The 21,328-nt window shown below is 41.1% G+C and overlaps 1 protein-coding gene across 1 annotated transcript in view; it reads right to left on the reverse strand.

Moving 5' to 3' along the window:
• The window catches only part of Shc3 (SHC adaptor protein 3), a 162,797-nt gene that overhangs the window by 99,554 nt on the left and 41,915 nt on the right, over positions 1-21,328 (reverse strand). Inside the window, exon 2 of the mRNA XM_027955428.2 lies at positions 13,624-13,694. Coding sequence (XP_027811229.2) covers positions 13,624-13,694 — 71 coding nt within the window. The remainder of the gene's footprint in view (positions 1-13,623; positions 13,695-21,328) is intronic.

A 21,328-nucleotide genomic window follows, 5' to 3' on the forward strand; every position in this document is an offset into this window, starting at 1 on the left:
ATCAAAAGCCTATACCAAGTAAGGAAAAGACAGACTCAGAGGATGCCATACAGGAGTTTAGAATCTGATAAGGTGCCAGGTGGAATTAATATGAGATACACTTTTGTTTTTCCAAGCATTAATATTTCTGAAGTTGTTCTGGGCCAGGTAGCAGTCATGATGTTGTTACCATTGCCTAAAACTCATAATGGGTATCATTAATTTTGAAAAAAATTCTAGATTGGAGAATTTTTCAAAGTCAGGTTTATTGAGATATAATTTACAGAAGGTAAAATTCGCCCTTTTTAGATGTTCAGTTCTAGGAGTTTCTAAAAGCATGTACAAATCAGAGGTGGAATATTTCCATTTTCTCCCCAAGCCCCCCACTATCTTTCTTTTTTTTTTTTTTTGTAGCCAATACCTTTTCTAACCTCCAGACCCTGGCAACTGGTGACCTGGTTTCTGTCTCAATCGTTTTACATTTCCCAGGATGTCCTATAAAAGGGTCATATAATATGCAGTATTTTATATCCAGCTTCTTTCACTTAGCAGGGTGCTTTTTAGCTTTATTCGTTATTGTTGCACAGATCAAAATTTTATTCCTCTTCCTTGCTGTGTAGTATTCCTTGATACTGATGGGTTGATACATCAACTGGTTGTCTATTCTCTAAGAGACAGATAATTTGGACTGTTGCCAGTTTAAGGCAACTATGAATGAAGTTGCTACTAACATTCAACACAGATTTTTGAATGTTGTGTGGATCTATGCTTTGATTTATCATAGGGAAAAAAAAGTAGAGGTGAGATTGCTGGGTTATGTTTAATGACTATTTAATTTCATAAGAAATTGCTACATTGTTTTCCAAGGGGACTGAATTACTTTACATGCCCAGCAATGATGAGGAAGTCTCAGCTGCTCCACATCACTGCCAGCTCTTTGTGTTGTCGAGAGGTTTTGTTTTGCATCTGCCATTCCAAAATATGTGCTGTGGTAGCTCAATATGGTTTGAATTTGTGTTTCCCTAATGACTAATGATAGTGTCTTTTCAGGCACTCATTTGCTATTTTCTTTAGTGAAGTGCTGTTCAACATTGCTATTTTTAAATTGGTAGTTTCTTTCATGATTTCATTCTATGCTCTGGACACAAGTCTTATCAGATATGTGTTTTATAAATATTGTTGCCTAATCCATGATTTGCCTTTCATTCTTTTAAATATATTACAAAGATAGATTTTTTTTTTTTTAATTTTGATGAAACCAACTTGTCAATTTTTCTCTTTTAGGATTTGGGTTTTATGTGTCCTAAGTTCATGGACGTTTGCCTAATGCAAAATCACAAAGACATTCTCTTATTATAATTCTAGAATTCTGTACTTTTAGCATTTGCATTTAGGCATATGAGCCAATTTAAGTTTGCTTTTGTCTATGGTAGGAGGTGGGGATGGGAAGTTTTGTTTTTTTACAGTACTGGGGATTGAATACTGGAGTGCTCTACCACTGAGCTATATTCCCAGCCCTTTTAATTTTATCTCTGAGATGAGGTCTTGATAGGTTGCTGACCCTGGCCTTGAACTTATGATCCTCCTGCCTCACCCATTGAAGTAGCTGGGTTTAGAGGCGTGTGCCACCGTGCCCAGTTTGGATGGGAGATTTGTTGTTATTATTATTGTTCCTCTGTATTTTTCCATATAGCTATCCAATGGACATCTTGGCACCTTTGTCATAAATAAATTGTCATATGCGGGTATATTTCCAGGATCTCCATTCTGTCCCATTTATCTATGTCTGTCCTTATGCTGATGTCAAACTGTATTGATAGTTGTGACTTTTAATATATATTCTACTTATATTGCTTTTTCAAAGTTATTTTGACTGTTCAAGGTCCTTGATTTTTCTATATGCACTGAAGAATCAGTTTGTCAATTTCTACCAAAAGCTCATGGGGACTCTGATTGGAATTGTGCTAAATCTGTGCATCAATTTGGAAGAGAGTCAACATTTTCATGAAGCTAGATCCACAAACACAGTTTATCTCTCTCTATGCTTAGATCTTCTTCGAGTTCTCTCACCAGTGTTTAGCAGTATTTAGCACAGAAATTCACACATTTGTTAAAATTTAACCTGGTACATTTTATGTTTTTTTCCATGCTATTGTAAGTGGTCCTTTTTTTGATTTCATTTTTAATTGATCTTTGTTAGCATATACAAATGCAATTGATATTTGTATATTAACCTGATATCTTGTAAAGTTCACTAGTAGTTCTGGTAGCTTTTATATAGATTCTTCAGAATTTTCTATGTAGATAATTGTCACTTATATCAACTGCAAATAAAGACATTTCATTGCTTCTTGTCTAGTTCATATGACTTTTCCCCCTTAATGAACTGACTAAGATCTCTAGTACAATGTAAAATTAAAATAGCAAAAGTGGACATCTTTGTCTTGATTCCCAATCTTCAAGGGAAAAATACCTTTTTCACCATTAACTATGATGTTGACTATAGGTTTTTGTGGATACCTTATTATTATGTTAAAGTTTCCTTCTATTCCTACTTTTTGACAGTTGTTTATGGAGAATATACGTTGAATTTTCTCAAAATCTTCTCTGCATCTATTGAGATTTTCATATAATTTCCCTTTTTTAGTCTGTTAATAGAATTACATTGATGAATATTTTTAAATATTGGCCCAACTTTATAGTCCCTGGAAAATACCTCCAGAACATGAGGAATTAATGGCTGGATCTAATTTGCTAATACGTCATTAGGGTTTTGTGCCTACAGTCATGAGTGAGTTATTTATTTATTTATATATTGTTATAGTGCCTCTGTCTGGCTTTGGTATCAGGATAGCCTTGGCCACACAAAATCAATTGACAGTGTTTCTTACTATTTTCTGGTATACATTGTACAGAATTACTGTGACTTCTCCGTTCAATGTTTGGAACCATCTGGTCTTAGAATTTTCTCTATGGAAAGGTCTTGGTTTTCTATGAATTTAATTTGTTTAGTAGATACAGCCTATTCAAATTATCTGATATTTCTTTAGTGAACTTTGATAGTTGCATCTTTCTAGGAATTGGTGATTTAGTCTAAGTTGTCAAATATGTAAAGTCATTCTTCACACTCCTTTATCATTCTTTCCGTGTTGGGGTAATGTCGGATGATGTCCCTTCCTTCGCTCCTGATATTGGTCGCTTTAATTTTCTCTTTTTTTGATCAACCTAACTAGGAGTTTATCACTTTTCAAAATCTTTTTTTAAACCACCTTTGGTTTCAGATATTTTCCATAGTCTTGTTCCAAGTACGATTTCATTGATTTCTTTTTTTTTTTTCCTAATGCGCTTATAATGGCCTAAAGAGCAATAAAATTTAGGGAGGGAAAGTTGAGACAGCAATGATTCTGAATCAAGAATCATTTCAGTATATTCAGACCCTGAATCTGAAGACATTTTTTAGGAACACCTTTATTTTAACATGGGTTACTTAGTCTTAACAGATATACAAGCCTTATAATGATGCCCATCTATGTCTAGGATAATCCACAATATCTTTTTCAATATACACAAGTTGATTCTAAGTCATATGGGAGCATTGTGTCATATGTAATAGGCAATGGGTTTGTTTGGGGGGTTTTTTGTTTGTTTGTTTTTGTTTCTTGGTGTTTATAAAATAATGAAGTATCCTTCAGTAGATGGTATCTTAGAGTTGATGACAAATGGTCTGTGTCTTCAAAAGCCCAATATGATTTGCAATGAGGTAAAAGTCTGCAGATGAACTAAGACCAAGTGGTCTTAGAGCTCAGGAAAAAAGCAATGTTTGTGGCTCAAACTTGGGTTGATGAAGGATCAGGAGAAGGGAAAGAGACGCAAAAGAAACATCACACAGGGTGGTGGAGATGTGTCTGGAATGGTGTGCTCAGTCAATCAAGTGGAACACTGAATACCAAGAGCTTTTTCACTGCGTCCTGCAGGTAATGGATTAATAGTGAAGTCGAGTGGGGGGTGACAGACTGTCATGAACCTGTCAGCAAGAACCAAGGAAACTAAATGAGAGCATAACCAAAAGAAAGGAGACAGATGACAAGGGAGGCTTCCAAGAGGGAGGCAGTGAGCTTTAGTAACGGAATAGGGAGAAAAATGAGATGGAATGGTTTCAAGTTTGAGTGGGGATCGTGTTTACAGTACAGAGCCAGAGACGTGAGTTGGACCAACTCTGCTGTTGGAAGTGAGGCTGGAGGAGATGACGGGCCGCACCGCAGTGAGAGGACTCAGGCTGGGCAACTGACTGACCATCCCAAGAACACATATGTCCCCTGGCTACTGAAATATGGACCTGGAACAGAGGAGAAAATTCTGAAGTAGAGATACAGATTTGTGGCTTTTCCACCTGGACGTGACATTACCAACATGGAGAAGATGCAATGAAAGTGAAAACATGAACCCTAGCCAACGCGTCTGAGGCCTTTCACGCATCAGACCGCAACACTCAATACGTTCTCAAACCCATGAAGGAGGTGCCATTATGGTCCCTGTTGTAAAGACGGGAAAACAGAGACGCAGAGGACTTAAGTCCCATGCAGAAGATCACCCAGCTGGAAAGTTACAGAGCCCAGACAAGAACCCAAATAATCTGACTCCCAAACCTGCTCCACACGGCTGCCTCTGGCAAGAGTGCAGGCATCCTTATAGAATGATATATTTCGGGGATAAGTGAGCCCAGACACAGAGACAGAAAAGGAGCAGTCAGAGAGGTAAATTGTGACAAGAATGCGCTTCTACCACGAGGATTATAAATACGCACCACGCCAGATGGTCCTTACAGAGAGTATGGGAATGAACGCCACGGATTCGCTGTATGGATTCTATTTAAACCATTCTCAGCCACCAAGTCATCTATGTTATCCATTTTTAAAATTTCGGGATGAGTGGGATCAGTTGGAAAAAAAAAATAAAATAAACGGACTCATTTTTCAAAGCTGTGGTTTCATAGATGGTAGTTGCAAATGGCTCTGAAATTAAAAATAGAACCCTAGAACAATGATTCTCCAAGTGAGTTACTGGGATGGGAAGGATCTGAAGCCTTTGAAAACTTGTTTAGAAATTCAGATTCTCATGGCCCTCCTCAGACCTACTGAATTGGACACTCAGTGGGTGGGACTCAGCACCCTGTGTGTGACAAGCTCTCCAGGTGATTTCAACATAGGCTCAAGTTTGAAAACTTGAGAGTTCTAGAGGATGGGATGATCTAGGCGTGAGTGACAAATCTTTAGGCTCCCCTGTCCCAATCAGAGAGGCCATAGTACAAGACCATTTCTGGGGTCCAGGTCTCAGCAGGTTGCTTGATTCTCCAGGGAGTTGATACTCTGTGGAGCCAGTTCAGTAAAAAGTCCTTCCTTTCTGGTGCCATGTGGCAGGGAAAAGATGAAGTTCTTTTGCTCCTGTTGTCCTCATCTGGAGATGTGGAGCAGAATGGCCTGGGGCTTGCACAGGCTTTCACCCAACCCCATTGCTATAGTTCAGCTCTTAAACGTTCCCCCAAAGCCATGTGTTAAGGCCTGGCTCCCAGGGAGGCGCTATTGAGAGGTGCTGTGGATCTTTAGCGATAAGGGCTTTATGGGAGGTCCCAAGGTCATGAGGGCATGGGGACTGTGGGCCCTTCATCTCTTCCTCTTTCTCTCTTTGACTCCCTGGCTCCTGAGGTAAGCAGTTTTGCTCTGCCATGCATTTCCACCATGGTGGGATGCTTTGCCACAGGCTCAGAACAATGGAGCTATCAATCATTGTCCGGAACCTCCAAAACCGTGAGCCAAAATAGACCTTTTCTCACTTTAAGCTAATTATCTCAGGTATTTCATTATAGTAACAGAAAGCTGACTGACAGAATCTTCACAGAAGGACATCCCCTGATTTCTCCAACCTTGAAGTTGACATCACTTTACCAACCAGAAAGTGCCACCAGGAGGCAGAGCCGGTTCAGAGGCTGCCAAGAAGTTGCCAAGGAAGTCAACAGATAGATGAACCAATAAATTTTTAAAATCTTTAGGCTTTGCATGGGAAGTTTAGAGTCTTCAACTTGCTGCAAAAAAAAAAAAAAATCAAAACAAAAACAAAAACCTCTTAGGGACTCTCTATCTTAGCCTCCTGCCTCTTCAGGCTTAACCCCCTTCTCTACATTTCAGTAACATCTGAACCTCTTGCCCTTCCTTGCCGCACATCCTGAAGTTTACAGTCACCTGGCTGTCCATGTCTTGCTGGACTCCGGGTCTGCCATCCACACACACATGACCATCGAACTTCTCCCTACCCAGATCCCCCTTGGGGAAGTTTTCCTGCCCTTAAGCAATACACGTCCCCACCAGTAGAGATATCTACAGAGTTTGCACCTGGATTTCTTAATCAGCCAGTTAAAAAGAAAAAAAACAATGACAAGCAGCTCTATGGGAAGGGTCTTAACCAGAGCTTGAAATAGAAGGGAACAAAAAAGGAAGCAGAAGTAATGGAATATCCTAGACATTAGTGACTCCATTTTGAAAATGAGACTCGATCCTAACCTGAAACTGAAGCTTATAAACTGCTAAGAAAAAGAAACTTAAGATACCCTGTTCCCATTACCACAGCCCCCCACCCCCCTACTTTTCCAAGGTCCTTGAATACAAAAATCTATGATTACCCAACCAGCTCCACCCGAGGGCAATTCTAGCTTGCTCCACCCAGGTCATTTCTAGCTTGCTCCTCTTCCTGGTTAAAAAAAAAAAAAAAGATATGAAAACCTCTATTCAATGACTCTGGCTGTGACACCACTCAGCTGGTGACCTTGATGTCCTTCCCTATCAATAAACTTTGCTCACTGAGCAGGAGACTCTGTCCTAACAAGAATGACTCCTGGGTTTCCCTGTTGGGGGTAAAAACAAGAGTCATGCTGGTTTATTCAGATGTTCCAGGTGAGAATAAGAAGATGTTCTCTCCTGGGCCTCCTGGAGAAAATACCCTGCCCCACCCCATCCCACCCTCCAGCCACTGGTGAAAGTTAGGGCCTTGACCTCTCCACTAATTATTCACCACAGATGTTTTGTTAAGAAGACTTTGTTTTGTTACCTTCTGTTATCTGGGGAATCCAGCTTAGAGTTACTGGGTGGTAGTCATTCCCAGATGAACAAAGTCAGGAGAGGTGGGCTGAGCCATGGTCACAGAGGCCACATTGCCCCGGGCTGACCTTCATCCTTCCATGAACTTGTCCTTTGTCCCACAGACAGCAAGCACTGCAGAAAACCTACATTCACCTTCATCTTCTCCGCACCCTGCATGAGACCATCACCCAGCACCCACATCTGACCTCTCGGATGGCGGCTTCTCCACTCTCTTGGTCAGCTCCGGGCAGCCCTGAAGAGCAGGGGCTATTCTGCACTAGTGAGGGGAGGCCGTCATTGGGCAGACAGCCCAGCTGTTGATCTTCAAAAGGCCCCACAGAACTGAGCCCCCAGTGGGCCGCTGTGGCCACTCTCTAGCCACAGGGGCTCTCTAGCTAATCTCCCCTATAACCTTCTATTACTACCAAATCTCAGGGTCTACTGGTTGTGTATCTACAGGTTCACCCAAGGACATGCCTCACGGGTCCCCGCCCTCTGCCACAGCTGTACCAGATGTTTCCATGGTAATAATATCTTGCTTCACCTCACAAGTAAAAATAAATCTATTATCGTGCACTGAAGTCGAGGGACTGAACAGGAAAACAGCTCAGGGTGAGGCCTGGAGAAGGCAGAAGGCTTGTCTTTCCAGGGTTCTCCTGATGTCCTAAGACCAGCTGGACTCAGGCTAACCCTCCACAGGTGCAGACGGTCCCCAGGGTCCTTCAGGGAGCTGGCTCAGTCCCCCACCCTTGTGCACTCATTAGAATTACTGCCCAAAGTGGGCCAGCAGGACCCATGTGGAGCCATCAAAGGGGTTTCCAGGAGTGGCCCTGCCCACACTGGAGACACCCTCAGGGTCTGGCTAGAGAAGCTGCCAAAGCCAAGCAACTGTCCCCAAACTGTGCTTTCTTGGGGTCTGCTCTTTGCCATGGTTTAGCTGCTCCCCTTCTGGGAAGTCTTCCAGACTGGCCCCAGCCCACAGGGACCTTCCTCTATGTCCCACTCCCCTGTGACTCTGGGCTCTTGGGGACCTGTACTCCTTGTACCTCTGTGTTTGGTATATTCTTAACAGGCAAAAAATTATTCTAATTTGGATTAAAACTGGAGTACAAAAATAGGGATATTTTTAAAGTGTATTATAGTCATACATAACAGTGGGGTTCATTTTGACATACTCATAAATGCATGTAAGATCATTTTCTCCATTTTGACACCCCAGTACTCCTCCCTCCCTTCTTCTCCTCCCTCCCACTGATCCCCTTCATCTACACTGCCGGTCTTCCTTCTTTTTTATCTATTTTTAAATTGATGCATTATAGTTATATTCAAAAGGCAGGATGCATACACACACACACACACACACACACAGGTGAGGTTTTAAAAACCGTGAAAACACTGACTTCTCCCCTTTGCCTCCTGGCCTCACCTTCTGGACGGCTATAGGAAGCTTGGGCTGGAAGCATGTTTAGAACAGGAACATTGAGAATGAGCCCATAAGGCAGGACTCCAAAGCCAGCCATTCTGCACGTTCAAATGCACTGGGGCAGGGGGGAGCGATTCACACTGGTGCTCTCCCTCCTGATTCAGAGACTAAATCAGCCTCAGAGAAATTACAAAAACAGATTCACTCTTTTCCCGGGCACGTCTAGCTGAAATTGACGTGACCACTGTTTATTTTGTAGTCAAAGAGGAATTCTAGAATATCACCATCAAGTAGTCTACCCATAAGATCAGGTCTGCCCAGAAGATTCCTTTCCAGATCTAAGAAAACCCATGAGCAAAAGTCAGCTTCATTTTTCTATACCATGGGCCAGATGCAAACATGTATATCTTAAGATGCTTTATGTGATGGATTTCCAAAGATGAGACTCCTCAGAATTATTTCCCCAGATTTTCCAAGGTGAGAAAGCCATGCTGTTCTTGTTAACGTATGCTTTGCCCAACATAAAGCACTTGCAGCCAATTTCTGTCCAGTTAGTTGTTTGCACTAACCAGTTTTCAAGAGGAAATACTGCTACAAAATCTGAATTAAAGATACTGAGGGCAGTACCATCCCAGATCTCCCCACCATTCAATGGGGCAGTTGTAATCAGATCTTCACACCATTCCCTAGACACCTGAGGTTCCCAGGGGCACAGGCCTTACCTGCCCTTCATCTGCTCCATCTTCCACTCCATGCACCTGCAGCCGGGGTGATGCTCTGAGGATAGCAAATCCTCTATAAACAACACAAATCTCTTGTTAGTAAATGGGGCCTTTCTTAAAACTGCACAATATGCATTGCTTAGATTCCCCAAACAAACTTGTGATTCAATGTCTGTGCCACATGGAAACATCTGGGGTGAGATGGTAGCAAGGTGGCGATAGATGCTGGTGGTGGAGGAGGCGTCTGCCATGCTCCCCAGAGTGCAGCCTGGCAGACCCTCTCTTGCAAGGGGCTTAGCAAGGGTGAGCATTCATTCTCGGGGAAGGTGTTCAGGTACACCAGGATAGATGCAGCGGAGCTGGGGGGCACCGCATACAAATGAGGATGCTCAGGTGCTCGATGGGTCAGAAGGACGGCTTGGTGAAAGTGTTTACCTTGGACTGTTCTCTTCTGAGAGCATTTAGACAACGTTGGAACCGGAGAGGTGAGCTCTGTCTTGTCCTCCTTCAGCTAAAGATGAAACTCAAGGCTGGGTGTCGACGAGACCTCGCTGGTACACGTAAGGCTAAGATTCTCAGGAACATCCACGTCACACACATCTTCATATAACTAGGGCCTGCTGTGCCCTTGGCGTTGCTTCCTGTTTGTTCAAATTCAAAACTCTCCAGCTACCAAACACTCAGCGCTTTCAGACCAATTTTACATGATGATACCTCCAGCCCAAGTCCCCGGCATGAAAGATCAGACAGAAAAGACACCAACTTGACAGCCTACGGCCCAACTCACTGGCTGACGGGCTATATGTGTGTCTGTGACCTGCACCTGCCGGCGTCAGTCATGTGAGAAGGCCCTGAGTGGGGGAAAATCCTCTGAACCTCAACACACATGTGCTAACACCCCTGAGATCCCAGCCAACACCCGGGAGAAGAACACAAAGGTAACACCCTCCCTAAAGAAAGATGGATTCCTTCTACAGGGTTTTGGACTAAGAGGATTTTGTGAATGCTCCCAGAGAATTTTCAAAACACTCTCTGAAGCAGCAATTCACATTTGTGTTTGCAAAGTGCGATGCTGCATGCAGGCTGTGCTGCATGTAGCCATGTGCATCAGTTCAGGTTAGACGGGGTGTGGTGGGCAGTCAGTATATTTTAAGCTACTTTTCAAGAGCTACTTTTAGGAAACAATTCAGGGAATCTGTCCTCTGCTGAGTCTGGAGACCAAGGCCCCTTTAGGAAGTGATTTTCTTCCAGGGAATCTATTTGTTCCTCGGGTTACGTCTGTGCTCCCCACCCAGAGGCTGGTTCCAGAGAAGCAAAGGCTGTCAGGGCCACCATCAACATAACCTCTGGATGTCCTGCCTCTGGAAACTCACTGTGGGGCCCATGATCTCTGTGCTAAATATAAGCTGAGCAATGAGAACAGCATTCCCTCTTTGCCAGGCCCCGACCTGTCAAAACTGTCCTGCTTCTCACAGCCACCCTTGAGGTGGCTATTATTTGGGCAGCCTCTTACTAGGTGTGCAAATCAAGGCCAACCTTACACAGCTGAACAGTGGAGAGCTGGGCTCTCCAGCCATCTCCTCGACAGAGTGGGCAATGATTCAAGTGAATGAGTCACCAAGCCACCAAGACCATGGTGTTACAGGGGCAAAAGGATTTTAATAGCCACCAAGGCACTAGGTACACAAAAAAAGGCAACTTCACTGGGTAGTTTTAAAAGTTATATTTTAGTAAAAATATCAGTAATCCATGCCCAATGTTTTTGGAAGGACCACAATAAATTTAAACTCGGATGCCAGGAATAGCATGAAAATAAACCTATCCTGAAAAAGACACATGATACAGCTGTTAGAGCCTCCAAAACATATCTGGATATAATTTTTGAGTTATATCCAAAAATAAGTGAGGATTACTTGCTTATAAAAAAAAAATAGATTATTTTTTGTATGGGGTCGGGGGGAGGGATTGATCCCAGGGGTGCTTAACCACTGAGCCACATCCCAGCCCATTTTATATTTCAATTAAAGACAGGGTCTTGCTACATTGTCCGGGGCTTTACTAAGTTGTTGAGGCTGACTTTGAACTGGTGATCCTCCTGCCTCAGCCTGCAGAGCCACTGGGATTACAGGAGTGTGCCACTGTGCCCGGCTAAGAAGGTATGGCCTTTGGAAATAAGTTTTCCTAGTGCCTCTATAATTTGATCATGACATTAGATTTCCCTTCAACCCTCCTGGAATATCTTTAGTATTAAAGTTGAACCACAGGTATGGTTTTTTTTTTTAATTAGTTGTTGATAGACCTTTATTTTATTTATTTGTATGTGGTGCAGAGAATTGAACCCAGTGCTTCACGCATGCTAGGCAAGCATGCTACCACTGAGCCACAACCCTAACCCCCACAGGCATGTTTTAACACTTAGTTACCACTGAGACCTTAAAAGCTCCACACTGCGTCACATCTACAAAACATTGGTGGAGTATTGTTTTTATGAATGCAAAGGGCTTCCTTCTGATGCTGATATGTCAATTTGTTTCCTTTGGGTGGTCTCTAGCAATTAACTACAGTAAGGAATATGTCATATAAAGATAACCATTGCAGGGACAAGCAAATATGTCTTTTTCAGAAAGTCTAATAAAACCCAAGGAAATCCGGTGCATTCAGAATTCCAAACCATGTTTCTGAAGTCCAAGAATAGTTCTCCACTTGCCTATTATGTTGCTTCTGTTTTTTACAGATCTAAATGGAACAGGGATAAGGAAAGAAATCCAATCTACAAATCCACCACTGTCTGTTCCACTTGCTTTCTTCTACAATATTATTATCACTTCTATCCATTTGGATTCTAATCCAGAGATCCCCAAGAATCTAATCCCCACCAAAGGGAAAACTGGAATCATTCATTTATTCCCCCAAATCAGCCCATCACTATCCCCAAGCATAACTTGGCCTCTTAGATGTCCTCAATCATTTGTGTGTATATGTTTCTCCCCAACACCGGGAGGCTAGGCAAAGCAGACAGCTTGTGTTGTCCAGCATGAGGTGCATAAACAGGAAACACTAAATCTCATGAATACATCAGAAAAATTAAAATGGCATGAAATCATCTCAGAAATTCTAGCATCTATAATGAAGGGAATTCAGTAGAAATGGTCAACAGTACTCTCCCAGTCGACTGTCAGGCCTTTAAAAACTGTGCAGGGGAATGTACACAGTGCTGCCCAATTCTCATATTACACAACAGAGGCAAAGTTCTCTGCCTCCTTCCAGGTACTATGTGCCTTTCCATGAGTAGGGTGAATGAATGATTTAACAAGGAAACACTTTTACCTTTCTTTCAAATGCTTTTGATTCAAAATGCCATTCCTTTGCCTTTGAAAGATTTGTGAACCATTCTCTGCAAATATGTACAGATTCCTTCTTCAGTGTAGGTAACTGATACTAGTACATTCCCACCATGTGACTTGAGTTGTCTGAGAGAGAAGGGCAGCACCAACTCTTAACCATGAACTTCTTCAGTGAGGAAAAAGTATTCTTATAGCACTTAAAACAGAAGTGAGGTGTGTACATTACTTAACAGCTAATAACAATAACTTATTTCAAATTTCAAACTTTAGACTTCGGATGGCTCACTGAAAGATATATAACATAGCGAACCGAATGAAGCAATCAGGAAGCATTTTCTGAGGTCACTATTTAGATTAAGCAGTTCCACAAGTTCCGTACAACATAAATTCTTTGGCCATAGAAATGGGGTCGTTTCATAAATAGTTGTAAATCTCTACAAGGTGACTTGAAATTGGCATTTTTCTAACAGTATAGGCTCTACCGGGAACAATACAAGGCCATGAAATTTCATAAAAATAATGCTTAAATACTCGTCCTCAAGTAGTTTAAAATCTAAGTGATGGTATAGAATATATAAATAATATTCAAAATCACTGACACCTTACAGAATTGGTCCACTTCCTAAATGACTTACTTCCATGCATGGTTCTCCTTCTAGTTCAGTGCAATTTCTTCTCTCTGTGTATTGTTGGAGATTACCCCTTGACCTCTTGATTTTATTTTATTTTTTAAAGAACACAGTTCAGTAAATTTTAAAATGTCAATCTTATCTCAGAGTTTTTTCTGTTAGAGAAACAAACATGTCGCTCCATCTATCTACAGCTTAATTATGAAAATTAAGCCTGGGAAAGGCAGCGTGTCCTTTATGGTGTGTCATAGACATGGAGAAGCACACTAAGGTCTTGAGATACCATGAGACACCCCAAAGGGCAGTCTTTCCTTCCCAGAGTTTCTAGGCTGTAAACCTCGGAGATGTTTCCTTTCTGAGGTCAAAGTGCAGGAGTCCACTTTCAAGGGGGCTTACCTGGTAATTTGTGTCCTGGTGCTGAAGTCGAGAGACCTCATGGAGCGTAGAACTTCAATGCACCCCAAGTACTGCAAGAGGAAGGAACATACATCATGAGTTCTGGGAACTGAGAGGCAGAGATGATTTCTAACGACAACAAGGGAGTTTTTTGGAAGCAATACGCATTTCTTAAATCACATTTTAACTCAAAATTCTGTGGCAAGACTTTGTTCTGTTTCTATGAAAGCAAACATTCAAACCCATAGGAAAGCATCCTAATACTTACATTGGCACAAAATATGATTTTCTAAAACCTATTAGTATTGTCATTTTATTTAGATGCACATTCTTCAAAGCTTTTATTGGGGTATAACTTTCACACTATAAAAGGCAGACACCTTAAATGTTAGCTCAACATTATTTAAATACATATTTGCCGTGAAACTGCAAATCAGACCCTATAGTTCTAGTTCTTTTCAAAACTTTAGGGTAAATTTAATTTTTTAAGAAATTTTATTGGAGCACGATATGTATAACATAAGTGGAATTCATTGTGGCTATTCGTACATACAATATAACAATCTGGTCATTTCATCCTCCAGATCTCCTTCATCTAATCTACTCATCAATTTTCATGAAATCATTTTTCATTCTATTTTCATGAAATCTTTTCTTCTTCTTTTTTCCTCTAGCTTTCACATGTGAGAGAAAATAAATGACCCTTGACTTTCTGAGTCTGGCTTATTTCACTTAGCATGATGTTCTTCAGTGCCATCCGTTTTTCCTGCAAATAGCACAATTTGTTTTTCTTTATGAACAAATTAAACTCCATTGTGTACATAAACCATATCTTCTTTATAATTCATCTATGGATGAACACCTAGGATGGTTCCATAATTTGGCTATTGTGAATGGTGCTGCTATAAACATGGGTATGCAAGAATCTCTACAATGTGTTGAATTTAATCCTTTTGAATAAATACTAAGGAGTGGTATAGCTGGATAATGTTATGGTTCCACGCCTAGTCTTTTGAGGAACAACCATACTGACTTTCAGAGCCATTGTACTAATTTACATTCCCACCAACAGTGTATAAAAATTCTCTTCCTCACAGCCTTTCAGCATTTATTGTTATTTATATTCCTAGAAGTTTATAAAAAATTTTAAAAAAGAATGAAAACACTATATAAACCAACACTTTCATTAACATTGAACTTCATTTTCTAATAAATATATTTTAGGGGTCTATGAATAAACTAAAAGTGGCATTTAGTTTACCAGAAAACCCTCTTCTGCATTATTCACCATAAAATTTTCAGAAATTCAAATTTATCCATCTCAATGTATAGCTAAATTTTGATCTGTTTCACACATGAAAATGTATGGATGGATACAGGGACATAACAAAAATTCTGGATAAAAAATAGATAGAATTTTTATGTTCTTAAGACCTTGAGGAGTTCCAAGGTGCAGATGATATAGACTAATGTTTTTAAATTTAGTTACTTTAGACAAATGCCTTTAGGTGTAGATTTTATGAAAAATCCTCATGGTATGGTACATAAAAGACTGTATTTGAATTATTCCAAAAACCTGAGTTTGGACTTGGCTTTGTCATATCTTGTTATGTAAGTTTAAGCAAAACTTTACACTTCTCAGAGCTTAAACCTCTAAAACCCCATAAATGGGATGGTTCCTCCTGCCACTGCATGATCACCGATATCACAAAGCTATTGAAATACCACCTTTACCATCCCAGTTATGTGAATTTCACAAAGATATATGAATTAGACTATCACTGACACTGCAGAGTTATGTGACTGTTACAACTGACAGCATCAGTTCCTGTGAATAACAGGGCCGATGTTACAATTATATGACAACCTCCACACTCAGAGTCACAGAATTATACAAATACCACACGCACACTGCAGAGTTATGTGAAAATACCACAGCCAGCCACACAGAGCTATGTGAATGCCTGCATATCAATGTCCTATGTGACGAAATACCACAACCACCCTCCCAGGGTCACGTTAATACCACAACCCAAACTGCAGGACTGTGAGATGACACTCTACCCCAAAAATATGCAGGAGAGCCCCACCACCATTGTAGAATGATGTAAATATGATATCAACGTCAAAGTTATGTGGAAATGATGAACAACAATGCAGTTACGTAGTTGTATTTGTTACATTCATTACAAAGTTCTATGAAGACGTTCCCCAACACAGGTGTGTATTGACATGAATAACACGACCAAATCTGAGTTACAGAAGTACTATATCTACCATCATAATATTACATGAACACCATAACTGATGTTGCAGTGTATGATCCACCTTTCCATAGATGCACATTACTTATTTCTTTTTTCTTTATGATGGTAGAATATCGTTTCAACATAGCTTTTACACCACTGTGACCATTAAGACCTGACAACAATATAAGAAGAGGCAAAGCTTATTTGGAGCTCACAGTTTTAGAGGTCTCAGTTCATAGATGTCCACTCCATTGCTCTGGACCCAAGGTGAGGTAAAACATCATGGCAGATGGGTGTGGCAGCTCAGAACATGGTATCAGGAAGCCAAGAGAGACAGTTCCATTATCTGGGGACAAAACATGCATCCCAAAGGCACACCCACAATGACCCACTTCCTTCAGCCACCACCTACCTGCCTACAATTACCACCCAGTTAATCCCTATCAGAGGATTAATGTACCTTAGGTTAAGGCTCTCATCAATCCTCTTACCTCTAAACTTTCTTGCAGTGTTTCACACGTGAGCTTTTGGGGCAAACCTCATATCTAAACTGTAACATTCTGCCCCTGACTCCCGAAGCTCATAGCCATCTCACAAAGCTGAATACATTAGTCCATTTCCAAAAGTCCCCAAAGTCTGAACAGTTTTAGCATTGCTCAAAAGTCCAAGTCCAAAGCCTCCTCTGAGACTCAAGGCAAACTCTCAGCATGAGCCCCTGTAAAAATCAAAAGCAAATGACATATATCCAATATATAAAGGCACAGAGTAAACATTTCCACTCTGAAATGGAGAAATGAGGACATAGAAAGAAGGGACGGGATCAAAGTAAGACCAAAATCCAGCTGGTCAAACAAGTTCTGTGACTCCTTGGCCAGCATCTGAGCACACAGCACCAGGATGTGCTTTCCAAAGGGCTTGTGTAGCTTCATCCCTACGGCTTGGCTGGCTGCAGCCCAAACGGTCTCTCTGATGGCTTGTCTCTGCTCCATTCCTGCCGCTTTCTTTGGCAGATGTTCCATGGTACTGACGTTTCTCAATCTTGCGGGGAGGCAGGTCCCTCCATTGTAGCTTCAGTATTCTTCTGCATGCATTGCCCTCTCAGAGGCAGCCTGCAGGGACTCTGACCCTGCTGCACTTTGCCTGGCCTCCCCAGCCTTCCTTGGAAATCTCAGTGGAAGCCTCCTTGACCCCCAAATCCCAGCATCCTGCATTCCTGCAGAACCAGCTGCCAAGATCAGCCACAATCTCAAGAGGAGCCAAGCATCCAGGGGCCCTGGCTGCTGCGGTCTCTGAGTGCCTGAATGGCTGAGCATGATCAAACAGCTTTCTAGGCAGCCCCGTGCAAGCAGGGTGCCCCAATGCTCTCCTCTCAAAAGAATGTTTGAGCCTCAGATGGGTGTGATCTTGCCAGTTCCTGAGGTGCCCTCCAGCCTTCTGTCCTAGTGTCTCTGTGTAACTTAGCATCTCTTTAGTGACTCCGTCTTTAACGACTGCAACTACCTTAGTCCCAGTTTTAGTCCCACTTTTCAAGTCCAAGTTTTTCAAATCTTTCTGCTCTGCTTTCTGCTCCTGACTATCACAATAAATGGGATTATTTTCAGGGTCCAGAAGAAATTTGAAAAAAGATCCACTCTTAGATGCATAGTAGCTTAATATCAGAACTAAAGAATCAAGAGAAAAACATTCTGAAAGCATCCCACTAGTCCAGAATTAACATTATACTGAGTGAAGAAAAACTGGAAGCTTCCTTTCTGAGATCTGGGGCAAGACAAGGATGCCTACTTTCACCACTTTTATTCACATAGTACTGGAAGTCCAAGCCAAAGCAATCAGGCAAGTCAAAGAAATGCAGGGCATTCCAAATGAGAACAAGGAGGTCAAATTAACACTGTTTGCAGAGATGTGATCTTATATACATAAAACTCCAAATACTCAAAAAAAAAACACAAACTTTTAGAACTAATTCAGTAAAGTTGCAGAATACAAAAACAGCCTACAAAAAACCAGTAGCATTATTATACACCAATAGCAAATTATCTGAAAAAGAAATCAAGAAAGCAACCTCATTTACAATGGCTGAAAAAAATGAATAAATAAACGGACAGGGAATATATTTAACCAAAGAGGTGAAAGATTGATGCAATATAAAGCATAAAACTTTTGTAAAAGAAGTTAAAAAGGATACTAAAAAAATATGGGAAAACATCCCTTGTTCAACATTTGGAAGAATAAATACTGTTTAAGATGTCTTCAGTACCCACATCACCCTACAGATTCAATGCAATCCTTATCAAAGTGCCAATGACATTCTTTACAAAAATAGGAAAAAAAAATCCTAAAATTTATATGGATTCCCCTCCCCAAAGAGTCCAGTATTCAAAGCCATCATGAACAAAAAACAAAGCTAGAGGTATCACATTACCTGACTTAAAAACATACCACAAAAGCTAGTAATCAAAAGTGGAACCACTCAGGAAAGCAGTATGGAGACCCCTCAAAAACAAAAAACAACCTAGGAACAGGACCACTCTATGACCCAGCGTCAGTATTTACCCCAGAGAACTCAACGCAGCCTACTGTAGTGACACAGCCACCTCAGTGTTTAGAGCAGCACAGTTCACAATAGCCAAATTATGGAACCAACCCAGATGCCCATCAACAGATGAACGGACCAAGGAAATGTGGGCCACTACCCCATGGACTTTTACCCCACCATCAAGAAGAAGGACATGGTGGCATTTATCAGGAAATGAGTGGAAATGGAGAAAATCATGCTAAGTGAAATAAGCCAGGCTGAGAAAGTCAAGGGTCAGGTGTTCTCTCTCATCTGTAAACTATCTGAGTAAGATAAGGGGAAGAAGGTGCTGGTAGAGGGGATCAGATATAAAGAGATAGGGGAGGTCAGTGGAGGGGAAGGAGGGGAACGAGAGGAAGGGAAAGGGGAAGGAAGATGGAATTGATCTAACAAAATCATGTTAAATACACATATAAAGGGACCAAAGCGAATTTCATCTGTGTGTATACCTAGAAAGTACCCATCAAAAATAAGCAAATAAAGGCGTGAGAGGACAACCAGTACGGGAGAGAGGGAGAATGGGGGAGGGAAGAGGGAAGGAAAGGAGGGGTGGGGATTGAAATCATAGGCCTCATATGTATAATTTTGTCAAAAGGAACCCAAATGTTATGCATAATTATTATGTTTTAATTTAAAAAAAAAAAAAAAAAAAACAACAACAACACAGCGTAGGATTGACATGACAACAGACACCCAGATCCAAGGAACACACCATGGAGCACAGAAGAAACCCCACACAACTAGAGCCAGCTGGTCTTCAACACAGGCGCTAAGCAAGAACACACAACAATCTTGGACCCACTGGTGCTGGGGAAAGGGGAGGTCCACACTGAGGAATGAAGCCAAAGCTCGGTCTCTCCCAAGTACAGAAGTCAACTCAAAGTGGACAAAAGACTTCATAGTACAACGCGAAACTGAAATAAATGTCTAGGTGAAATACCTCATGACATTACTGATGTGGGCAAGGGTTGTTGGATAAAACACCCAAAGCCCAGGAAACCAAAGCAAAGTGAGATGTAGGATTACATTGGATTTTAATATAATTCTGCACAGAAAAGGATATGATCAACGGAGTGAAAAGACAACCTGCAAAATGAGAGAAAATATTTGTAAACTACACATCTGATTAGAAGTTGATATCCAGAACATGTAAGATACTCAAACAACTATAGCCCCCCACCGATGGCTGATTTAAAAATGGGCAGTGGACCTAAATAGAAATTTCTCAAAAGAAGACACACAAAGAGACAACAAGTACATGAGCAAATGTTCCGTGTCACTAGTCATCAGGGAAATTCAAACCAAACCAACAGTGAAATGTCACTTCATCCCAGTTAGAAACAGTATTATAGAAAGAGAGAGAGAGAGAGAGAGAGAAAGAGAGGAAGGAAGGACAGACCAACAAGAGCTCTCAAGGATGTGGAGAAAAAGGAATCCCTACATACTGTTGGTGGCAATGCAAACCAGTATAGCCAAAATTCCTCAGAAAATTAAAGATAAAACTACTATATGATCCAGCAATCTCACTATTAAGTACATATCCAAAGGAAACAAAATCAGTATGCTGAAGAAATACCTGCACTCTTATATTTATTGTGTGACTGTTCACATTAGCCCCCAAATGGAAACAATTTAAAATTTTATCATCTGATGAATGTATAACAAAAATATGGCATGTATTCAAAATGGAATATTATTCCACCATAAAAAATGATGGAATCCGACATTTGCAACAACACTGATAGAACTAGAAGACATCGTGTTAAGTGGAATAAGATACAGAAAGATACTATGTGATTTCACTGGTGGAATCTAAAAATATTGATGTTACAGAAATAGAGAATCAAATAATATTTACCAGGGGCTGGGAGAGTAGTGGGGAGGGAGGGAGAAGAAAGATTGGTCAATGGGTACTGACTTACAGTTTGGAGAAATAGGCTCTGGTGTTGTGCTGCCATTGGGTGACTATAAATAATAATGTACTATATATTTTTTGAAAGTTAGAAGAAAGAATTTTTAACTTTTTTTTGGCAGGAGGGATGCTGGGGATTGAACTCAGGGGCGCTCAACCACTGAGCCACCTCCCCAGCCCTATTTTGTATTTTATTTAGAGACAGGGTCTCACTGAGTTGCTTCGTGCCTTACTTTAGCTGAGGTTGGCTTTGAACTCTTGATCCTCCTGCCTCAGCCTCCCAAGCCTCTGGAATTATAAGTACACACCACAGCACCTGGCTGAATTTTGAACATTTTTATGACAGAGAAATAATAAATGTTTGAGGAGATAGATATTTACCTTGATTTGAACAACATACCATATATACCTGTGTCAAAACACCAGAACCCCCCCCCCACGAGGATGTGTAATTTCTATGTGTCATCTCAAAAATACATATTTTGAAAAGCATTCATGAGTGAGGGGTGGGGAACCAAGTTACTTACAATAAAAGAAAACGCTGAAAAAAGATAATAAGATTCTCTTTCAGCCCCAGATACATGAAGACAAATAACACCATCAAACATCTAAAGATAAGAAGTATTGAGGCAAACTAGTATCCAAGTGGGAGGGCAGGCAAAGCCTGGGAAAGTTAACCACCCACAGACACCCTCTGAGAGAAACGTTCCAGGAACACAATGAACGCAGCAAAGAGGACCACGTGGGTTACAAGAAATGACGAGGAGAAAAGAATCAACAAAAGTCACAGGTACCTCTTATGCCTTAGCAATTATGCATGGCTTTTAATGTGTATTTCATTAATCATAACCAGTGACCAACATCTCAGAAGGTGTCAACACGGACAGCAAAGTGTTCAGAGGACTATTGTGCTTTATCAAGGTGGGTCCAGACTGGTTAATTGTAGGTAGCAGTAGAAAAATATGTTTA

This window comes from Marmota flaviventris, chromosome 16 (genome assembly GCF_047511675.1).
Source record: "Marmota flaviventris isolate mMarFla1 chromosome 16, mMarFla1.hap1, whole genome shotgun sequence".
NCBI lineage: Eukaryota > Metazoa > Chordata > Mammalia > Rodentia > Sciuridae > Marmota > Marmota flaviventris.